General features: G+C 44.3%; 1 protein-coding gene and 1 pseudogene across 5 annotated transcripts in view; both read left to right on the plus strand.

Annotated features, from left to right (window-relative positions):
• Window positions 1–22,659, plus strand: part of DHX57 (DExH-box helicase 57) — a 78,294-nt gene that overhangs the window by 54,408 nt on the left and 1,227 nt on the right. For 4 of the 5 annotated variants that reach the window (XM_019021186.4, XM_055377739.2, XM_055377742.2 and 1 more), the window contains 6 exons: window positions 2,522–2,617; window positions 2,706–2,789; window positions 6,026–6,160; window positions 7,787–7,861; window positions 14,956–15,090; window positions 18,733–18,933. In XM_019021186.4, the coding sequence (XP_018876731.3) occupies window positions 2,522–2,617; window positions 2,706–2,789; window positions 6,026–6,160; window positions 7,787–7,861; window positions 14,956–15,090; window positions 18,733–18,933 (726 nt within the window). Of the gene's footprint in view, window positions 1–2,521; window positions 2,618–2,705; window positions 2,790–5,501; window positions 5,593–6,025; window positions 6,161–7,786; window positions 7,862–14,955; window positions 15,091–18,732; window positions 18,934–22,659 lie in introns of those variants that run through there. The other variant, XR_008676808.2, reaches the window with a different exon arrangement.
• Window positions 7,870–12,797, plus strand: LOC129531556 (argininosuccinate synthase-like; annotated as a pseudogene).

Here is a 22,659-nt window from a genome sequence, read left to right on the forward strand (position 1 = left end):
TGTTGCCCAGGCTGGAGTGCAGTGGTGCAGTCTTGGCTCACTGCAACCTCCAACTTCCAGGTTCAAGCGATTCTCCTGCCTCAGCCTCCCGAGTAGCTGGGATTACAGGTGTGTGCCACCATGCCCAGCTAATTTTTGTATTTTTATAGAGACGGGGTTTCACCATGTTGGTCAGGCTGATCTCTAACTCCTGACCTTGTGATCTGCCTGCCTCAGCCTCTCAAAGAGCTGGGATTGCAGGTGTGAGCCACCGTGCCTGGCAGTTTTATTAATTTTTTTCAATTGTTTTTCCGTTCTTTATTTCTTTACTGTCTGCTCTTTATTCTTTCCTTCCTTCTGTTTACTTAAGGTGTAGGTGGCTCTTCTTTTTCTAGTGTCTTAAAGTAGAAGTTTAGGTTCTTGTTTTGAGATCTTTCTTTTTTATGTAAGCATGTATAGCTCTCAGTTTTTCTCTAAGGACTATTTTAGCTGCATCCCACACATTTTGGTTTTCCTTTTCATTCATCTCAAAGTATTTTCTGATTTTCCTTTTTATTCTCCTGTGACCCTTTGATTATTTAGGCATGGGTTGTTTAATTTCTATATATTTGTGAGTTCGCAATTTTTTTTTCATTATTTCTAATTTCAGTCTATTGTGGACAGAGAACATATTTTTATTATTCAATCCTCTTTAAAACATATTGAGCTTTGTTTTATGGTCAAGCATATGGTCTGTCCTGGAGGGTGTTCCACGTATACTTGAGAAGAAAGGATTTTTTGCTGTTGGGTAGAGTGTCAGTCTGCCTTTTTTTTTTTTTTTCCTTCATTAAAAAAATCTTTTTTTACTGGTCCTTTCATGATAAGCAATCTGCCTTTATTTTTATCATGGCTTATTTTATATAGTTAGGAGAATAAATGGATGTATTCAGTTTCTTCAGTTTTAATGTTATATGTCATCGAATTATAAACTCACAGATCTGCAAAAATATCTTAGTCCAGCTCCCTGACTTAACAACAAATTATAAACCAGCTGGTCCAGTGGTAGTGAGTTATCTCAATTGATTGTTGAGACTTGACTACTCTTTAAAAAAAGAAAAAAAGAAATGATAAAACCAAGGACCAGAAGAGGTGACATAACTTGCTGGGGGTACACAGTATCAACCTTGTGAACAGGACTTCCATTGCCTTTTCCCAAATCATCTAAACCAACCTCTCACTGACCATTTTCTTTTATTGGAATAAAGAAAGACTCATTAGAGATGTTGATGTCTGGTTTGAGGTTCCATGGTGTAATGGTGAGCACTCTGGACTCTGAATCCAGAAATGTTGATGTCTGCCTTCGTTTAGTGATCTGAAGAAAAAAAAAAAAAAGAAAAGAAATATTGATGTCATCCTTGGCCAAAACTGAGCACCTGTCCTTTGCTGGACTCTGTAAACATAATATTAATCTCCCACGTGCAATCCTTTTCCCACTGGCCTGTCTAAAAAGGAAGGAATTTTACTTTCAAGTAGAAATTAAAATTTTATTGCTATTGTATTAGTTATAAGATTATTTAAATATACAAAAATTAGAGAGAAGCACTATGGTTGGTTTAGAATGATTTTCAGTGGTGTTGCAACTAGGGCATTGGTTTAGATTGCCATGAGAAACTACTGCAGCTCATGCTGATATCTTTAGAGCCTGAGAAGGTAGAGAAATATTATTGGATTAATGAATCGGTATGTGTAAAGTGGTGAAAATTAACTTCCCTGCTGATTTTACACATTTGTAGGGAAAAGGAAGACTTGTAAACATTTGTAATAAAATAAGAGGATTCTTCCCAGTGTAGATTTTCAAGTAAAACAATAAATAAGAGTAAAACACTAGTTATGGGTATAGAAGCAAGGGAGACTCAAACGTAGAAGACGAATAAGAATCTGTAAAATAAAGAACACAGATAACAGAATGTTAGGTTTTAGATATAGCTTTAGAATGAGTGGCTCTCTGATGACTCTTGCCACTTGGAACTAAAAGACCCAGAAGAGCTTATTTTGGGTGGGCAGGCAGACTTGACAGAGCAAAGACTGTGAGCTTGCCATTTACCGTCATAATTGCCTTTCATTAGCTGACCCACTGATTACACTTTTTCCACACAAAATCCTTTCCCAAGGCATCTGGCTTTAGCAATGGGAAAATGCCATTTGAAACCTCAGATAAAAAGTGTCCTGTAGGACCTGGTGTGGTGGCTCATGCCTATAATGCCAGCACTTTGGTAGGCCGAGGTGGGCCAATTGCCTGAGCCCAGGAGTTCAAGACCAGCCTGCACAACATGGTGAGACTCCGTCTCTACCGAAAATTTTAAAAAATTAGCTGGCATGATGGGACATACCTGTAGTCCCAGCTACCAGGGAGGCTGAGGCAGGAGGATTGCTTAAGACTGGGAGATAAAGGTTGCAGTGGGCTATGATCGCACCACTGCACTCCAGCCTGGGCAACAGAACAAGACCCTGTCTTTGAAAAAAAAAAAGTGTTCTTTAAATCTGATTTTCCTCTCTCCTTTAGGTATCTCCCTGGGATAAAAAAGAAGAAGCTAACCAGAAAAAGCTGGAATTTGCATTCGCAAACAGTGATTATCTGGCCCTTCTACGAGCGTATAAGGTAAGTATATAACCTAATAGCTTAGTTTTATTACCAGTGTTGGCACTAAAGACTGAGTAAGTTCAGTTTGATTTTCTCCAAAATTTAGGGATGGCAGCTAAGTACAAAAGAAGGCGTGCGTGCAAGTTATAATTACTGCAGACAAAACTTCTTGTCCGGAAGAGTTCTGCAGGTGAGTTGTGTCTGTGGCTTTTTCTTCATTTTTGTATTAGAGTAGCTCACCAGAGGGTGCTGTGACTTTGTCTCATGTGTCCTGTCTTAACATTGCAAATGTTATTTCTGGAATATGTTTGGCTTTACCAGCCGTGTAAAATGGACTCCCGCACTGTGGCATCAGGCTTTCTGTGCTGAACCTTTCCACTGACCTCCTTTTCCTCTTTGTGGTGAATTTTTGTTTACTTATGTGGAAGATAGGGTAGAATATAGGCAGTAAGATTGCTGCTTACTGGAAGTCAGTTTTTTCAGTAATTACACCAGGGATTCTTTTTTGTTTGTTTGTTTGTTTGTTTGAGACAGAGTCTCATTCTGTCTCCCAGGCTGGAATGCAGTGGTGCGATCTCGGCTCACTGCATCCTCCGCCTCCCGGGGTCAAGTGATTCTCCTGCCTCAGGCACCTGAGTAGCTGGGACTACAGGCACATGCCACCATGCCCAGCTAATTTTTTTGTATTTTTAGTAGAGATGGGGTTTCACCATGCTGGCCAGGCTGGTCTGGAACTCCTGACCTCATGATCCGCCCGCCTTGGCCACCCAAAGTGCTGGGATTACAGGTGTGAGACACCACACCGGGCTACACCAGGCATTCTTAACCTGAATCCCTAAGCCCCTGAAATTGTATACAAAATTGTATGCTTATACATATGTGCATTATTCTGGAGAGACGGACCATAGCTTTCATCAGCTTTTCAGAGGGGTCCATGGCCATCTCTAATCCCCTTCCCCTCTCCCCAAAACCAAAGAACTAATACTGAACCAGATTTTGTTAATTTTTCTTACATCTATCAGAACCTACTATGTGAATATAATGAGTATACAAGAAAATGTTTAGCCGGGCGTGGTGGCTCATACCTGTAATCCCAGCACTTTGAGAGGCTGAGGATTACTTGAGCCCAGGAATTTGAGACCACCCTGGGAAACATGGCAAAACCCCATCTCTACAAAAAATACAAAAATCAGCCAGACCTAGTGACATGGGCCTGTAATCCCATCTACTCCAGAGGCTGAGGTGGGAGGATCACTTGAGCCTGGGAGGTCAAGACTGCAGTGAGCCATGAATGCCCTACTGTACTCCAGCCTAGGCCAACAGAGGGAGATCCTGCCTCAAAAAATAAAAATAAAAAATGTCTTATCTTCTGTATAATGTAGACAGGGCTTCTGTCTCCTGTTGCAACAGTGTTTTAGGTGCCCTTCCAAAGTGATGAGGCCAGGGACTATGGCTCACACCTGTAATCCCAGCACTTTGGAAGGCCAAGGGAGGCAGATCACTTGAGGCCAGGAGTTCAAGACCAGCCTGGCCAACATAGCAAAACTCCATCTCTATTAAAAATACAAAAAATTAGCTGGGCATGGTGGCTCATACCTGTAATCCCAGTTACTCGGGAGGCTGAGGCATGAGAATCGCTTGAACCCAGGAGATGAAGGTTTCAGTGAGTTGAGATTGTGCCATTGCACTCCAGCCTGGGCAACAGAGGGAGACTTTGTCTCAATCAATCAATCAATAAATAAATAAATAAATAAATAAATAAATAAATAAATTCCAAAGTGGTATGAGAAGCCAAAATAATGATGGCACACATCTTTGCAAAGCATATTTTACTCAAAGATTTTGGGGCCCTGTACAGTGGCTCATGCCTATAATCCCAGCACTTTGGGAAGCCAAGGCAGGCAGAACCTTTGAGCCCAGGAGTTCGAGACCAGCCTGGGCAACATGGCGAAACCCCATCTCTACAAAAAATATAAAAATTAGCCAGGCGTGATGGTGCACGCCTGTGGTCCCAGCTACTTGGGAGGCTGAGAATCACTAATCAAAGGCGGGCGGGGGGCGGTGTTTATATGTACAGGGCAATAAGAAATATTTTCTCAAGTCATTAAGATGCTTAAATATAAGATGAGGATATTTCTTTTAAATTATATTTCCTACTAAATTTTTTTTTCATTAGGATATGCGTAGATTTTGCTGTGACTTATAAGGTCCATCAAACAAGAGTTGCATCTTTTCACTAAACTTCAACTTAGATTGTAGGATTGTTTTTATTAAGATTTCAATTAAAACTTTGTCATGAAATAGAAACTGCGGTATATTTAACTCCTAATTATATTCTAGTTATCCATGTATACTTGAGACATTCCAAGAAAATACTTAAACCATCATTGAGAGACAGGGTAGTGTTGCTTAGCTTTCAGTTCCTTGAATGATTATTATTTCCTTCTCTTTGTCTGATGTGCAGCCTATGTGAGAACAGTAGCCACAAGAAAAAGAAGTTTGTGCTTTCTTTCTCACATTTGTGCTCAGCCACTAAAAGGAGCGTCTCAATCTTAAACCATGGCCGGGCGTGGTGGCTCATGCCTGTAATCTCAGCGCTTTGGGAGGCCAAGGTGGGCGGATCACCTGAGATCAGGAGTTCGAGAGCAGCCTGGCCAACATGGTGAAACCTCCGTCTCTACTAAAAATACAAAAATTAGCTGGGCGTGGTGGCACACACCTGTAGCCCCAGCTACTCTGGAGGTTAAGGCAAGAGAATCACTTGAACCCAGGAGGCGGAGGTTGCAGTAAGCCAAGATTGCGCCACTGCACTCCAGCCTGGATTACAGAGCAAGACTCTGTCTCAAAAAAAAAAAAAAAAAAAAAAAAATCTTGAACCACTTAATGATGTCCCTATTCCTAGGAAAAGAGATGAGCCAGCAAGACCATAATGAAGGAGAAAGAGGAAACATTCTGCTGAGTTCCACTGAGAGCACGAACCACTCTAGGCCTGAGTAAGGAACTGAGAGGACAGGAGCAAAAATGCAAGTAGGAAAAGCTAGGTAGTAGACAGTGCCGCAGCACTTGGAATTCCAGTCAAAACAAACAGCATTTTTTGCTGTCCTAAGAATTTCGTGGAAAATTAGACCTACCCAAAATCCAATGAGAGTGTTTAAAATTGTAATCTAGAGTTAAATAAATGATCCTTGGATTTACTGAATTTTTGCATTTCTGCATAACTGTTTCAGTTTGCCTGCCAGTTTGCGTAAGTGAAAGCTGCTTCTTGGAAATGACCAGACAAGATCCTCTTCATACCTGAGGAATGAATCCACTTGAGCCTCATTGCTACCCCCTGAAATAATGCATTTTTGTAATCATTCATTTTTGTAAGACTTAACACTTTGTTATGCTGATGCCCTTGCTTAAAGGTTTTTCCACTTCTTTCAGGAAATGGCCAGCCTCAAACGACAATTCACGGAACTGTTATCGGATATAGGGTTTGCAAGGGAAGGGCTCAGAGCAAGGGAAATTGAGAAAAGGGCCCAAGGAGGAGATGGTGTCTTAGATGCCACAGGAGAAGAGGTAAAGAATGTGGAGTTGGTTCTTATTTCTCTTTAATTAGCACCTAAATACAATCTTAACCTGGGAACACTTGTAGACATTCTTCTTCACTTAAGCCTTTGAGCAGTGGGTTAATGGCATTCTTGATTTTCTGCTTTACACAAATAAATATCAGCTGACCTGGCATGGTGGCTCGTGCGTATAATCCCAACACTTTGGGAGGCTGAGGCAGGTGGATTGCTTGAGCTCAGGAGTTCGAGCCCAGCCAGAGCAACATGGTGAAATCCCTCATCTCTCTACAAAAAAATTAGCCAGGCATGGTGGTGTACCACCTGTCTTCCCAGCTATGTGGGAGGGTGAGGTGGGAGAATGATCTGATCCCAGGAAGCAGAGGCTGCAGTGGGCTAAGATTGAGACACTGCACTCTAGCCTGGGCAACAGAGCCAAACCCTGTCTCAAAAAAAAAAAAAGTATAAAAAAATTTTTTTAAGTGTCAGCTAACACTCATAAGAATAGAGGGGGCTGGGCACGGTGGCTCATGCCTGTAATCCCAGCACTTTGGGAGGCCAAGGTGGGCAGATCACTCAAGGTCAGGAGCTCGAGACCAGCCTGCCCAACATGGAGAAACCCTGTCTCTACTAAAAATACAAAATTATCCAGGCATGGTAGCACATGCCTGTAATCCCAGCTACTCGGGAGGCTGAGGCAGGAGAATCGCTTGAATCCGGGAGGTGGAGGTCGCGGTGAGCCGAGATCGCGCCATTGCACTCCAGCCTGGGCAGCAAAAGCGAAACTCTGTCTCAAAAAAAAAAAAGAGGGTTTTCTGCTCATTGTTGCTGTTGTTTTTGGTTTTTAAATTTCATGCTGCTTCTTGATAAATTCATAAGAGATAAAATAGACTTCCGGTAGAATTTTCTCAAATCAGGCCAGCATTTTTTCTAACAAAAGACAGTTTTTTCTATAACTATAGGAAGAGCACTTCTGTAAGATGAACCTGATGCCCCTGTGTTCTGAGTGCAGTTAGCACTTTCTGGAGATTCTGAACATCTCATGAACCATAATTTTTTTCTCCATTTATACTCAGGAACACTAGCTTTGTAACGCTTTGCAAAAGTCTAGAAAGTCATTGTAGGCTCCTTGGAGTGGGTCCAGTGTGACTGTGGTCCAGTAGATTTGTTTTTTTACTTAGAAATAATTTGTCTAGCAAAGAGATAGAAACTAGATGCTCTTTTTTTTGCTTTAAGATAGAGATCAAATATAATAAAACGGTAAATCCTACGGCACAGACAGAAATAGCCATATTAGAGCCAGACACAGTGGCTCACGCCTGTAATCTCAGTACTTTGAGAGGCTGAGGTGGGCAGATTGCTTGAGGTCCAGAGTTAGAGACCAGCCTGGCCAACATGCTGAAACCTCATCTCTACTAAAAATACAAAAATTAACCGGGCATAGCGGTGTATGCCTGTAATCCCAGCTACTCGGGAGGCTGAGGCAGGAGAATCGCTTGAACCTGGGAGGCGGAGGTTGCAGTAAGCTGAGATGGCGCCACTGCACTCTTGCCTGGGTGACAGAGCAAGACTCCATCTCAAAAAGAAAAAAAAGAAATAGCCATATCACTTGTTAATTAATGCTGTACTTTTCTCATAGGCAAACTCAAATGCTGAGAACCCCAAGCTGATATCAGCAATGCTGTGTGCTGCTTTGTATCCAAATGTGGTGCAGGTAACAAAACATTTTTCCTAGATCTTTCCATTTTTTGTTTGATTTGTAGCCAAGTGATGTAAGTTAAGATGTGCATATTAATAATCTTAAAGAGATATATACACGTGTGTGCACACACGCACACCCTTTTAAACTTAGTATACATTTTCGCCCGGGTGCGGTGGCTCACGCCTGTAATCCCAGCACTTTGGGAGGCCGAGGCGGGCGGATCACGAGGTCAGGAGATCGAGACCATCCTGGCTAACACGGTGAAACCCCGTCTCTACTAAAAATACAAAAAAAATTAGCCAGGCATGGTGGCGGGCACCTGTAGTCCCAGCTACTCGGGAGGCTGAGGCAGGAGAATGGCATGAACCCGGGAGGCAGAGCTTGCAGTGAGCCGAGATCGCGCCACTGCACTCCAGCCTGGGTGACAGAGGGAGACTCCGTCTCAAAAAAAAAAAAACTTAGTATACATTTTCAATCCTTCAGTTCCCAAAATCTGTTTGGATACATTATTCAATAACACATTTATTGTATAAAATTTTTAATCCTTCTGACATATGATATTCCAAAAATTAAAATAGACATAAATGTCAGTCGGCCAACCTATATATAACTAACTTTCTATGTTAGTTGGAAACTTGTTTCAACTACAGTTTATCTTACACTCTCTACTCTGGACTAAAAGTAAAATAGCCAGGCATGGTGGCTCACGCCTGTAATCCCAACACTTTGGGAAGCCGAGTTGGGCAGATCACGAAGTCAGGAGTTTAAGACCAGCCTGGCTAACATGGTGAAACCCCGTATCTACTAAAAATACAAAAATTAGCTGGGTGTGGTGGTGCATGCCTGTAATCCCAGCTACTCAGGAGGCTGAGGCAGGAGAATTGCTTGAACTCAGGAGGCGGAGGTTGCAGTAAGCCAAGACTATGCCACTGTACCCCAGCCTGGGCCACAGACCGAGACTCTGTCTCAAAAACAAACAAACAAACAAGTAAATAAGGGACAGGCACGATGGCTCACGCCTGTAATCCAAGCACTTTGGGAGGCTGAGGCGGGCGGATCGCCTGAGGTCAGGAGTTCGAGGCCAGCCTGACCAATATGGAGAAACCCCATCTCTACTAAAAATACAAAATTATCCAGGCGTGGTGGTGCATGTCTGTAATCCCAGCTACTCAGGAGGCTGAGGCAGGAGAATCGCTTAAACCTGGGAGGCAGAGGTTGTGGTGAGGCGAGATCATACCATTGCACTCCAGCCTAGGCGACTAGAGCGAAACTCCGTCTCAAATAAAAATAAAAAATCAGTGCTTTGCCGTAAGACCACCTGTGGCCAGCCTTCTGGAAACCCTACTTGAGTGTGCTCTTGGACTTTTACCTGAGTTTTGATTATCCATCCCTAACAAGGCACCATTTTCCCCCAAAGAGTTTCAATTTGGCAGAATACTGAATCATTTTTCAAAGCCTTAACTTTTTTTATTAAATCCTCAGTTAACATCTGACTGATTTATGGCTCATTTTCTGCTTAGCATTTGTATGCTTTTCAAACCATTTGAAATGTACTTTAAAAAAATTGTTTGTGCTTTGTAGTGTGGTTATGAAAGGGAAAAAATTCATTTGGATATAGATTTACTGGTTTTTATATTATACTCTAGTAATGTAAGGTCTTACCGTTGGTGGAAGCTGGGTGAAGGGTACAAGGAACTCTGTACTATTTTGCCACTTCCTGTGAGTCTATAATTATTTCAAAATAAAAAGATTATTTAAAAAAGAATGTGGGGGCCAGGAGCATTGGCTCATGCCTATAATCCAAGCACTTTGGGAGGCTGAGGTGGGCGGATTGCTTGAGCTCAGGAGTTTGAGACCAGCCTGGGCAACATGGCAAAACCCCGTCTCTAAAAAAAGAAAAAGAAAAAGAATGTGGGGAAAAATCATTTGGACACTTAAAATGTAGAAACAAAGAACATAAATCTGGTATAAGAAGTTTTAGGTGACAATATAGTTTTGAGGCTAAACCAAAAAGGAAAAGGAGATATATCTGACTGTATATCTAAGAACTCACCAATAAGAAAGACGTGGGCCCTGTTCTGTCGCCTGCCTTTGCTCCCCAGGCCCCGAGTGGTTCACTGAGCCATGAAGACAGATTCCAGGCACCAGGAAGTGCACCTCCAATCCCAGATGCTATGTTCAGCAAAGGCTCCGTGGTTCTGGCCTACAGTGGCGGCCTGGACACCTCCTGCATCCTCATGTGGCTGAAGGAACAAGGCTATGACATTATTGCCTACCTGGCCAACATCGGCCAGAAGGAAGACTTCAAGGAAGCCAGGAAGAAGGCACTGAACCTTGGGTCCAAAAAGGTGTTCACTGAGGACGTCAGCAAGGAGTTCGTGGAGGAGTTCATCCGGCCTGTATGAGGACTGCTACCTCCTGGGCCCCTCTCTTCCCAGGCCTTACATCACCCGCAAACAAGTGGAAATTGCTCAGTGGGAGGGGGCAAAGTATGTGTCCCACAGTGCCATGGGAAAGGGGAACGATCAGGTCTGGTTTGAGCTCGCCTGCTACTCGCTGGCCCCCCAGATTAAGGTCATTGCTCCCGGGAGGATCCCTGAGTTCTACAACCAGTCCAAGGGCCGCAGTGATCTGATGGAATATGCAGAGAAACATGGGATTCCCATCCCAGTCACTCTGAAGCACCCATGGAACATGGACGAGAACCTCATGCACATCAGCCACGAGGCTGGAATCTTGGAGAACCCCAAGAACCAAGCACCTTCAGGTCTCTACATGAAGATCCAGGACCTGGCCAAAGCCCCCAACACCCCCAACATTTTCAAGACTGAGTAAAAAAGGGGTCCCTGTGAAGGTGACCAGCATCAAGGATGGCACCACCCACCAGACCTCCTTGGTGCTCTTCATGTACCTGAATGAAGTCGCAGGCAAGCACAGCATGGGCCATATTGACATCGTGGAGAACCGCTTCATTGAAATGAAGTCCTGAGGTATCTGCAAGACCCCAGCTGGCACCATCCTTTACCACCCTCATTTAGACATTGAGGGCTTTGCCATGGAACAGGAAGTGCGCAAAATCAAACAAGGCCTGGGCTTGAAATTTGCTGAGTTGGTGTACACCGGTTTCTGGCACAACCCTCAGTGTGACTTTGCCCACCACTGCATCGCCAAGTCCCAGGACCGAGTGGAAGGGAAAGTGCAGGTGTCCATCTTCAAGGGCCAGGTGTACATCCTCTGCCAGGAGCCCCCACTGTCTCTCTACAGTGGAGAGCAGGTGAGCATGAATGTGCAGGGCAATGATGAGCCAGCCAGTCGGTGACACCAGTCTCATCAACATCAGTTCCCTCAGGATGAAGGAATATCATCATCTCCAAAGCAAGGTCACTGCCAAATAGACCCCGGTACAATGGGGAGCTAGGGCCACCTCACTTTGCAGATTCCCCTAGTACAGGCACTAATTGTTGTGATAATTTGTAATTGTGACTTGTTCTCCCTGGCTGAGAGTGTAGTGGGGCTGCCGGGCCCCAGCTTTGTTCCCTGGTCCCACTGAAATGGTCATCAAAAGGAAGGGTGAGGGGCAGCTACAGTGGGGAGCTATAAAATGACAATTAAAAAAAAAAAAAAAAAAAGACTAAGGCCAGCCACGGTGGCTCACGTCTGTAATCCCTGCACTTTGGGAGACCAAGGTGGGCAGATCACCTGAGGTCAGGAGTTTGAGACCAGCCTGGCCAACATGGTGAAACCCCATCTCTACTAAAAAATACAAAAATTAGCTGGGCGTGGTGGTGTGTGCCTATAATCCCAGCTACTTGGGAGGCTGAGGCAGAAGAATAGCTTGAGCCTGGGAGGCAGAGGTTGCAGTGAGCAGAGATCGCATCATTGCACTCCATCCTGGGCTACAGAACATGACTCCGTCTCAAAAAAATAAATAAATAAAGACTAAATCAAAGATCTAATGGAACCTAATAGAAAAGTGGGCAAAGGACATGACTGAACAGATAATACATACACAAAAATTATATTCAGTGTTACTAGTAAGAAGAAATGCAAATTAAAACAGCAAAGAAGGCCGAGTGCGGTGGCTCACGCCTGCAATCCCAGCACTTTGGGAGGCCGAGGAGGGTGGATCACAAGGTCAGGAGTTCAAGATCAGCCTGGCCAATATGGTGAAACCCTGTCTCTACTAAAAATACAAAAAACATTAGCCAGGCATGGTGGCGGGTGCCTGTTGTCCCAACTACTTGGGAGGCTGAGGCAGGAGAATCGCTTGAACCTGGGAGGCAGAGGTTGCAGTGAGCTGAAATTGTGCCACTACACTCCAGCCTGGGTGACAGAGCAAGACTCCGTCTAAAAAAAAAAAGAAAAAAAAACAGAAAGAAATAGCCTCTTTTTACTTTTTAAATTGGCAAAACCGGGCTGGGCATAGTGGCTCATGGCACTTTGTAAGGCTGAGGTGAGAAGATCACATGGGGCCAGGAGTTTGAGACCAGCTTGGGCAACAGAGTGAGACCTTGTCTCTACAAAAAAACTTTGTTTTTAATTAGCCAGGCATGGTGGTACACGCCTGTAGTCCCAGCTACTCGGGAGGCTGAGATGGGAGGAAAACTTGAGCCTGGGAAATTGAGGCTGCAGTAAGCCGTGATTGTGCCACTACACTACAGCCGGGGTGACAGAGTGAGACACTGTCTCAAAAAATAATAAGTAGGCAAAACTTTTTAAAAATTATAATACTGCCAGACGTGGTGGCATGCACTGGTAATGTCAGTTACTTGGGAGGCTAAGATAGGAGGATCACTTTAGCCCAGGAGTTCAAGGCCACAGTTAGCTATGACTGTGCCTGTAAATAGCCACTGCACTCCAGCCTGGGCAACACAGAGAGACCCTGTCCCTAAAATTAAAAATAGGCCAGGTAAGGTGGCTTATACCTACAATCCCAACATTTTGGGAGGCCCAGGTGGGAGGATTGCGTAAGGCCAGGAATTGAAGACCAGCCTGGGCAACATAGCAAGACCCCATCTCTACCAAAAATAGATTAAAATAAATAAATAGTTGTTTGATAATAATGCAAATAAATAAATAATATAATGCTGGTGCTGTCATGAACCCCCCAAAATGAGTACTCTTACTCTGGGTGGGAATATAAGTTTATACCCCCTTTCTAGATAGCAGTTTTATTCCTAGGGATTTGTTATTAGGAAACAATTGCATATATACACAAAGATACAGCTAGGAGAATATTCATTTCAGCACTTTATATTTGCAGACAATCTAAATTTGAAAAAACAGGGTATTTATTGGTTAAATTATTATAAATTCTTACAACAAGGTCTTATATATCCATCAAAAATTATGTTTTAGGAAAATATGTCACAACATGGAAAAGTGTTCTTAATATATTAAGTTTAAAAAAGTAGGCTATAAAAAAAGATTCTATTTTAGTTTCAAGACATGTTTATTTTCAAGACATCATTGAAAATACATCATTTTCAAGCTATTTTATTTGTTTATGATTTTCTCTTTTTCTATATATAAATATAAATTTGGAAGAGAAGATTAAAATGATATTTACTGGCTGGGTGCGGTGGCTCACGCCTGTAATCCCTGCACTTTGGGAGGCTGAGGTGGGTGGATCACAAGGTCAAGAGATCGAGACCATCCTGACCAACATGGTGAAACCCTGTCTCTACTAAAAATACAAAAATTAGCTGGGTGTGGTGGTGTGCACCTTTAGTCCCAGCTACTCAGGAGGCTGAGGCAGGAGAATCACTTGAACCCAAGAGGCAGAGGTTGCAGTGAGCCAAGATCGCGCCACTCCACTCCAGCCTGGTGACACAACAAGACTCCATCTCAAAAAAAAAAAAAAAAAAAAAAAAAGGGGAAGACACAGTGGCTCACACCTGTAATCCCAGCACTTTGGGAGACCGAGGGAAGTAGATCACCTGAGGTCGGGAGTTCGAGACCAGCCTGACCAACATGGAGAAACCACTTCTACACTAAAGATACAAAATTAGCCAGGCGTGGTGGTGCATGCTGAGGCAGGAGAATCACTTGAACCCAGGAGGCGGAGGTTGCAGTGAGCCGAGATTGCACCGTTGCACTCCAGCCTGGGCAACAAGAGCGAAACTCCGTCTCAAAAAAAAAGGCCGGGCACAGTGGCTCACACCTGTAATCCCAGCATTTTGGGAGGCCGAGGCGGGTGGATCACAAGGTCAAGAGATCGAGACCATCCTGGCTAACACGGTGAAACCCCGTCTCTACTAAAAATACAAAAAATTAGCCGGGTGTGGCGGCAGGCACCTGTAGTCCCAGCTACTAGGGAGGCTGAGGCAGGTGAATGGCGTGAACCCGGGAGGCGGAGCTTTTAGTGAGCCCAGATCGCTTCACTGCACTCCAGCCTGGGCAACAGAGGGAGACTACGTCTCAAAAAAAAAATTATATTTACTGGTCCGGTTGTAGTGGCTCACGCCTGTAATCCAGCACTTTGGGAGGCCGAGGCAGGCAGATCGCTTGAGGTCAGGAGTTCAAGACCAGCCTTGCCAACATGGTGAAACCACATGTTTACTAAAAATACAAAAATTAGCTGGGTGTGGTGGCGCACACCTGTAATCCCAGCTACTTGGGAGCCTAAGGCAGGAGAATTGCTTGAACCTGGGAGGCAGAGGTTGCAGTGAGCCGAGATCGCACCAGTGCACTCTGGCCTGAGAGACAAAGTGAGACTCGGTCTCAAAAAAAAAAAAAAAAACAAGAAATATGTTGGGATTGGGATACTCAGATCTCTGGTCCAGTGTCATCAGCTGGGTCACTGCACCTGATCATCAGTACAGACCCAAAATATGAATATAGTTTTCTCCCACATGGCCTCAGTGTGGTATAGTCACCCAGAGCCACTGCACCTATATTCATATTTCTTGGTGGGGAAAAAAAAAAAAAAAAAAAGCATGTGCTTGTTCTGCTTTCAGAAGGAAACAATAAGAAAGAAAGGGAACAAACAGGAAAGCTATTCAAGCAAGACTGAGCAAGACTGGTTTTGTGCTTTTGTGCCAAGAGATACTTTCTATGAGAATATATATATTATATGTCTATTTTTACAAATACTTGTTGTTTAGGTGAAAAGCCCAGAAGGAAAATTTCAGAAGACCAGTACCGGAGCTGTCAGAATGCAACCAAAATCAGCTGAGTTGAAGTTTGTCACCAAGAACGATGGATATGTACACATTCACCCTTCATCAGTGAACTATCAGGTCAGAATGGTGGAGTATACTTAATGTTTACAGGTCGTCCTGGGGTAGGAAACACAATTCCTTAAATTCAGCCACACCATGTTCTATCACTTGCTGTCCCCAGCAGTACCACTGACTGAGGGAAGATTGAATAAGAATAAACAGACTGGAAATTGGACTATTTCTGGAAAGACTATTTCCATTTGAAGAAAATTCTACTGAATACCAAAAAGTACTCAAGCCTGCTTTCAGATATAAAATTGTTTCTTTGCAATGGTAATTGAAGTCATGAGCTAATTACATCACTGAATCTGTGCCTTAAAAGGAAATGAATGACCTATTCTTGCATACCACTTCCTCAGCTCTCAGCCTGCCACCGTGAGGCTTCTGCCCCCACCACTTCACTAAACCCATCAGAAGTAACAAATAACTTCTTAGTTGTCAAAGCCAGTGTCATCCCTTGGTCCTCATCATGCCACCTCTCACATGGTATTTGACATTGCTAATCTGTCTTCCTCTTGAAATTCTCCTGGATGTTATTTTTGCTTCTGAAATATCACTTTCTTCTCTCTCTCTATTCATCCCCTCTATCTCCTTTATTAGCTTATCTTCCTTTGCTCTGAAACAGTGGTTCTATCCTTTGTCCTTATTCTCTCACCATCATGCCCTCTTCCTGAACCACCAAAGGCACAACAGCACTTACACATCCCAACTGCCACTTACACACAGACGCAGACCCCAAATCTGTCTCTCCAGACCTGCAGTTTTTTTCTGAGCTCTCCTGCTGGAAAACATCAGCTAGAAGTCTTTTAGTCATCTCAAACATAAAAGCTGAAAAATCAAACTCATGATCCCCAATTCACTCTTCTCTTTCTGTGCTGTCTTGGTGGAATGATACCATCAAAACCAGAACCCTGAAGTCACATAGACTCCCACTTCTTTTCTTATGCCAACTCAGTTGGTCACCAGGTCCCAAGAATGCCTCCTTTTTGACATCTCTAAGATTTGCCTTTTATCCCCACTGCCACTTCCTTAGCTCAAACCCCAAACATCATTTGCCTGAAATTTTATAATAATCTTACATCTGGTGCTTTCTGTCTCCAACCTTCTACTACTCTACTGCTGCCAGAATTACCTTTACAAAACATCAATTAGACTATGTCAATTCCCTGCTTAAATCTTCATATCCAGAGTGTACCACACACTCTCACATGACTCCTTACATGGCCCTTCCTATGCCTTGTCACCAGATTTGAAACATTCAGGCTGCTCTATCCTCTGGAACTACTGAGGACCATGTTCACAAAGCCTGGAAAGGATTTCCTTAAGCTTAGAGGACTTGGAGGGTCAGGAGGTCATCTGCCCTTTCAGCCTGTTAGGAACCAGACGCCTGAGTTAGCTCCACACCCCCTCCTTTTTTATATATACTTTTTGTTGTTGTTGTTTTGCATGTTTCTCAAGAAAGAACTACTCCTCTTTTGAGAATCCAAATCGTTCATGTATCCATGTAATATCTACTAGTGCCTAATCTGTGCCAGGCACTGTTGTAGGCTGTTGAGGACAGTGGAAGAAACTAGATGGACACAGTCTCTGCCCTCAAGAAGCTTATGTTCTAGTGAGGGAGACAGGCAATACATAAGTAAACAGAATCTCAGGTAATGCTATAAAGCAAAATAGAGCAGGATAGAGAGACAGAGAGTGACAGGAGAGGGGCCCTGCACGTGGGGTGGTCAGGGAAGAACTCCGGGATGAGAAAACAACTGAGCAAATCCTAAATGAAGAGCAAGTCATGCAGATAGAGAGAAAGGAGAAACATTCCAGCAGAGGACATAAGTGCAAACATCACAAGGTGGGAGTGTATTTGGTGTGTTCCAGTAAATGCATGAAGAGGCCAGTGGAGAGGGATGATCAAGGGTGAGAGTGGTGAGAGATGCATGGGGACGAGTAGGCAGGGGTGGGGTAGGGCTGGGTGGATCTGGTAGCCATGGCAAGGACTTGAGATTTTTATCCTTGGACACCATTGGAGGGTTTTGAGCCATAATTGGACTTATTGTTTTTGTTTTTATTTTTATTTTTATTTTATTTATTTATTGAGGCAGAGTCTCTCTCTGTCACCCAGGCTAGAGTGCAGTGGCACAATCTCAGCTCACTGCAACCTCCACTTCCCAGGTTCAAGCGATTCTCATGCCTCAGCCCCCTGAGTGGCTGGGATTACAGGCATGCGTCATCGCTCCCAGCTAATTTTTGCAGTTTTGTAGAGACGGGGTCTCACCATGTTAGCCAGGCCAGTTTCAAACTCCTGGCCTCAGGTGATCCACCTGCCTCAGTCTCCCAAAGTGCTGGGATTACAGGCGTGAGCCACCACGCCCTGCCAGACTTATGTTTTTAAAAGATCACCTTGATTGCTGGGCAGAAAAGACACTATAAAAATGCAAAACTAGAAGTGGGGAGAGCACTCAAGAAGGCATCACAGTGGTTTCTGTGAGATGACAATGGTTTTTACTAAATTGGTAGCTGGGTGCCTATAATCCCAGCCCTTTGAAAGGCCGAGGCAGGCGGATGACTTGAGGTCAGGAGTTTGAGACCAGCCTGGCCAACATGGTGAAACCCCATCTCTACTAAAAATACAAAAATTAGCCAGGTGTGATAGTGCAAGCCTGTAGTCCCAGCTACTTGGGAGGCTGAGGCAGGGGAATCACTTGAACCTAGGAGGTAGAGGTTGCAGTGAGCCAAGATCATGCCACTGCACTCCAGCCTGGGTGACAGAGCGAGACTGCATCTCAAAAAAAAAGGCTGGGTGTGGTGACTCACACCTGTAATCCCAGGACTTTGGGAGGCCGAGGCAGGCAGATCACCTGAGTTCAGGAGTTCAAGACCAGCCTGGCCAGCATGATGAAATCCCTGTCTCTACTAAAAATACAAAAATTAGCCAGGCATGGTGGCAGGCGCCTATAATCCCAGCTACTTCGAGGCTAAGGCAGGAGAATCACTTGAACCTAGGGGGCAGAGGTTGCAGTGAGCCGAGATCACACCATTGCACTCCAGCCTGGACAAAAAGAGCAAAACTCCGTCTCAAAAAAAAAAAAATTTGGTAGCTGTAGAAGTGGTGAGAATATGTCAAGGCATTTTGTATTTTGAAAAGAGAGCTGACTAGACTTAGTGACAGTGTAGATGGTGTGAGGGGAAAAAAATAGTCAATGATGACTGCTAAATTGGGGGCCTGAGCAGCTGGGTGAATGGGAGCATCATTTCCTGAGATAGGGAACACTGCAAGGAAGAAGAATCAAGAATTCCATCTGGGCCAGGCACAGTGGCTCACACCTGTAATCACAGCAATTTGGGAGGCCAAGGCAGAAGGATTGCTGGAGCCCAGGAGTTCGAGACCAGCCTGTGCAACATGGTGAGACTCCATCTCTACGAAAAAATTTAAAAAATAAAAGCTTTTTTTTTTTTTTAACACAAGTGTGAGATATGTATTAAATGTCCAAGAGGAGATGGCAAGTCAATAGTTACACATGCAAATCTGGAGCTCAGGAAAGTCACGGGCTATAGATAAATTTGGGGAGTCATTAATAGGCAGTATTTAAATCCACGAGACTGGGGGGGTGTTCCCTTTTTGTTGCCAGTGACATCACTGTCATCATCTGAGGTTTTTTGTTACAGGTGAGACACTTTGACAGCCCCTACCTGTTGTACCACGAGAAGATAAAAACTAGTCGAGTATTCATCCGAGACTGCAGCATGGTGTCTGTGTACCCGCTGGTCTTGTTTGGAGGAGGCCAAGTGAATGTGCAGCTTCAAAGAGGAGAGTTCGTTGTCTCCCTGGATGATGGTTGGATCCGTTTTGTAGCTGCTTCCCATCAGGTAAAGGCAGAATTGGTCTGTTTTATGAGGCTCAGGCCATGAGAGGCTTTGACAATATGAAGTTATGAAGTCAAGGGCATTCCTCTAGGGACCAAGGTAACAGAGCTAATTAAAAATGAATGATGGTGGCCGAGCCCAGTGGCTCACATCTATAATCCCAGCACTTTGGGAGGCCGAGGCAGGCAGATCATCTGGGGCCAGGAGTTCGAGACCAGCCCGGCCAACATGGTCAAACCCCGTCTCTACTAAAAATACAAAAATTAGCTGGGCATGTTGGTGGGTGCCTGTAATCCCAGCTACTCAGGACGCTGAGACATGAGAATCGCTTGAACCTAGGGGGCAGAGGTTGCAGTGAGCCGAGATCATGCCATTGCACTCCAGCCTCGGCAACAGAGAGAGACTCCGTCTCAAAAAAAAAAAAAAAAAAATGAATGATGGTCTACAATGGGACACTAAGAAAGAGTGAGGCTGAAGTGAAGCCCGGAGTGGAGCCCTAGTAAGAGTTCCAGAAAGCACACTGTGAGGGGAAGTCTGGTACGGGCTGGGGTTGGTATAAAAGGCTAGGACAGAAGCTGTAAAGTGAGGGTGCTGGACCTTCCTTATTGTTATATAAATAATAGATGTTCACCAGAGAAAAGTCAGAAAATACAGATAAGCAAAAATAAATGAATAAAAACCACCCTGATTCCACCACTACCATTTTGAGAAAAAGATAATGGGTCTGAATTCTTCATTTATTCTCAGGTCTCAATTATTCCCTATATGGAGTCTCTGTGAAAAACATTTCATGGAGAGTACATATTTAAGAAACAGAACTTCAGCCAGGTGCGGTGGCTCACGCCTGTAATCCCAGCACTTTGGGAGGCCGAGGTGGGCAGATCACCTGAGGTCAGGAGTTCGAGACCAGCCTGGCCAATGTGGTGAAACCCCATCTCTACTAAAAATTTTAAAAAATTAACCAGGTGTGGTAGTGGGCGCCTGTAATTCCAGCTATTCAGGATGCTGAGGCAGGAGAATCTCTTGAGCCCAGGAGGCGGAGGTTGCAGTGAGCCGAGATTGCGCCATTGCACTCCAGCCTGAGCAACAGGAGGGAAACTCCATCTCAAAAAAATGAATACATAAAAATACAAAAAAAAAATTAGCTGGGCGTGGTGGCGGGCGCCTGTAATCCCAGCTACTCAGGAGGCTGAGACAGGAGAATCACTTGAACTCAGGAGGCAGAGGTTGCAGTGAGCCGAGATTGCACCACTGCACTTCAGCCTGGGTGACAGAATGAGACTCCGTCTCAAATAAATGAATAAATAGATAGATAGATAAAACTTCAGGTGGACACCTGTAATCCCAGCTGCCAGAGGCTGAGGTGGGAGGATTGCTCAAGCCCAAGAGGTTGAGGCTTCAGTGAGCCATGATTGCACCACTGCACTCCAGCCTGGGTGACAGAGTGAGACTCTGTCCCAAAAAAAGAAATAAATAAAACTTCATTTTAATATCTGCATCTGTTAGAATTCTTATGTTACAAGAAGCAGATATGCCAACTCAAACATTAAAAGAAATTGATTGGCATATTTAACTTTAAAGTCCAGAGCAGCAGTGTCCAACAGAAATATAATGTGACGCACATATGTAATTTTAATTGTTCTAGTAGCCACATTTTTAAAAGTAAAAAGAAATAGATGAAATTAATCTTAATATATTTTATTTAACCTAATACATCCAAAATGTTTTAATTTTAACACGTAATCAATATAAAATTATTGAGATGGTTTACATTACCTTTTCATATTAAGTCTTCAAAATCGGGTATATATTTTATATTCGCAGCACATCTCAGTTTGGGCTGGCCACATTTCATATAGACATTAGATAAGCCACTTGTGACTAGTGGCTACCTTACTGGATAGTCCATGTCAAGAAGGCCAGGCAACGTTGGTTTGATTTAGCAGTTGAGTGGTGACAAAAACGTGGTTAACCTAGTGGTATTGAAAGGGCTGCAATAGCTCCTGGCATCACATGTATGCAGCATATGGTCCAGAAGAAGAGCCAGAAACTTTCTTGCCTACAAGCTCAATCAAAGCTCCCCTCCTAAACCAATCCCTGTGACCAAAGGGATGTCCTGAACTTGAAGACCTGGAGTACCTGAGCCATTCACCCTGGCAAGGCTCACAGTCTGAACCTGAGTTAGAGCAGGGTCCAAACTGTATGTTTCCCATACAGTGGGGAAGGGGCAAAACAGATGCTGGGAAGATGTCTACAGTGCCACAACATCAGCATAAGCAAAATGCCATAAAAGCATACAGTATATCCCAAAGCTACAGAGATTTTTGATTCATCTAATATCTTCCACTTATTTATTTATTTTTTTTTGAGATGGAGTCTTGCTCTGTCACCCAGGCTGGAGTGCAGTGGCGCAATCTCGGTTCACTGCAACCTCCGCCTCCCGGATTCAACCAATTCTCCTGCCTCAGCATCCTGAGTAGCTGGGACTACAGGCATACACCACCAAGCCCGGCTAATTTTTTTTTTTTTTTTTTTTTTTTTTGAGATGGAGTTTCACTGTTGTTGCCCAGGCTGAAGTGCCATGGTGCCATCTCGGCTCACCACAGCCTCTGCCTCCCGTGTTCAAGCGATTCTCCTGCCTCACCCTCCCGAGTAGCTGGGATTACAGGCATACACCACCACCCGGCTAATTTTGTATTTTTAGTAGAGACGGGGTTTCTCCATGTTGGTCAGCCTGGTCTTGAACTCCCGACCTCAGGTGATCTGCCCGCCTTGGCCTCCCAAAGTGCTGGGATTACAGGCATGAGCCACCACGCCCGGCTAATTGTTGTATTTTTATTAGAGACGGAGTTTCACCATATTGGACAGGCTGATCGCAAACTCCTGACCTTGTGATCCGCCCACTTCGGCCTCCCAAAGTGCTGGGATTACAGGCGTGAGCCACTGAGCCTGGCCCACCTTTTTTTTTTTTTTTTTTTTTTTGAGATGGAGTTTTGCTCTTGTTGCCCAGGCTGGAGTGGAATGGTGCAATCTCGGCTCACCACAACCTCTGCCTCCCGGGTTCAAGCAATTCTCCTGCCTCAGCCTCCCAAGTATCTGGGATTACAGGCATGTGCCACCATGCCTGGCTAATTTTGTATTTTTAGTAGAGATGGGGTTTCTCCATGTTGGTCAAGCTGGTCTCAAACTTCCACCTCAGGTGATCTGCCCGCCTCAGTCTCCCAAAGTGCTGGAATTACAAGCGTTAGCCACCCGGCCCAGCCTATCTACCACCTTTTTTTTTTTTTTTTTTGAGACAACAAGGTCTGCAGTGGAGTGATCAGTGATCAGTAAATTTTCTTTTCCTTTTTTTTTCTTTTTTTTGAAATGGAGTTTCGCTCTTGTTGCCCAGGCTAGAGTGCAATGGCGCAATCTTGGCTCACTGCAAACTCCGCCTCCCAGGTTCAAGCGATTCTCCTGCCTCAGCCTCCCAAGTAGCTGGGATTATAGGCATGCACCACCATCCCAGCTAATTTTGTACTTTTAGTACTAAGAGACGGGGTTTCTCCATGTTGGTCAGGCTGGTCTCGAACTCCTGACCTCAGGTGATCTGCCCATCTCGGCCCCCCAAAGTGCTGGGATTACAGGCGTGAGCCACCGTGCCCGGCCCTGTCTACCACTTTTAATTCCCCATTTTCCTGCTTCTCCTCGTGGAATAAATCATAAAAATTGACCAAACTTTAATATGGA

This window comes from Gorilla gorilla, chromosome 12, assembly GCF_029281585.2.
Source record: "Gorilla gorilla gorilla isolate KB3781 chromosome 12, NHGRI_mGorGor1-v2.1_pri, whole genome shotgun sequence".
NCBI classification, from domain to species: Eukaryota; Metazoa; Chordata; class Mammalia; order Primates; family Hominidae; genus Gorilla; species Gorilla gorilla.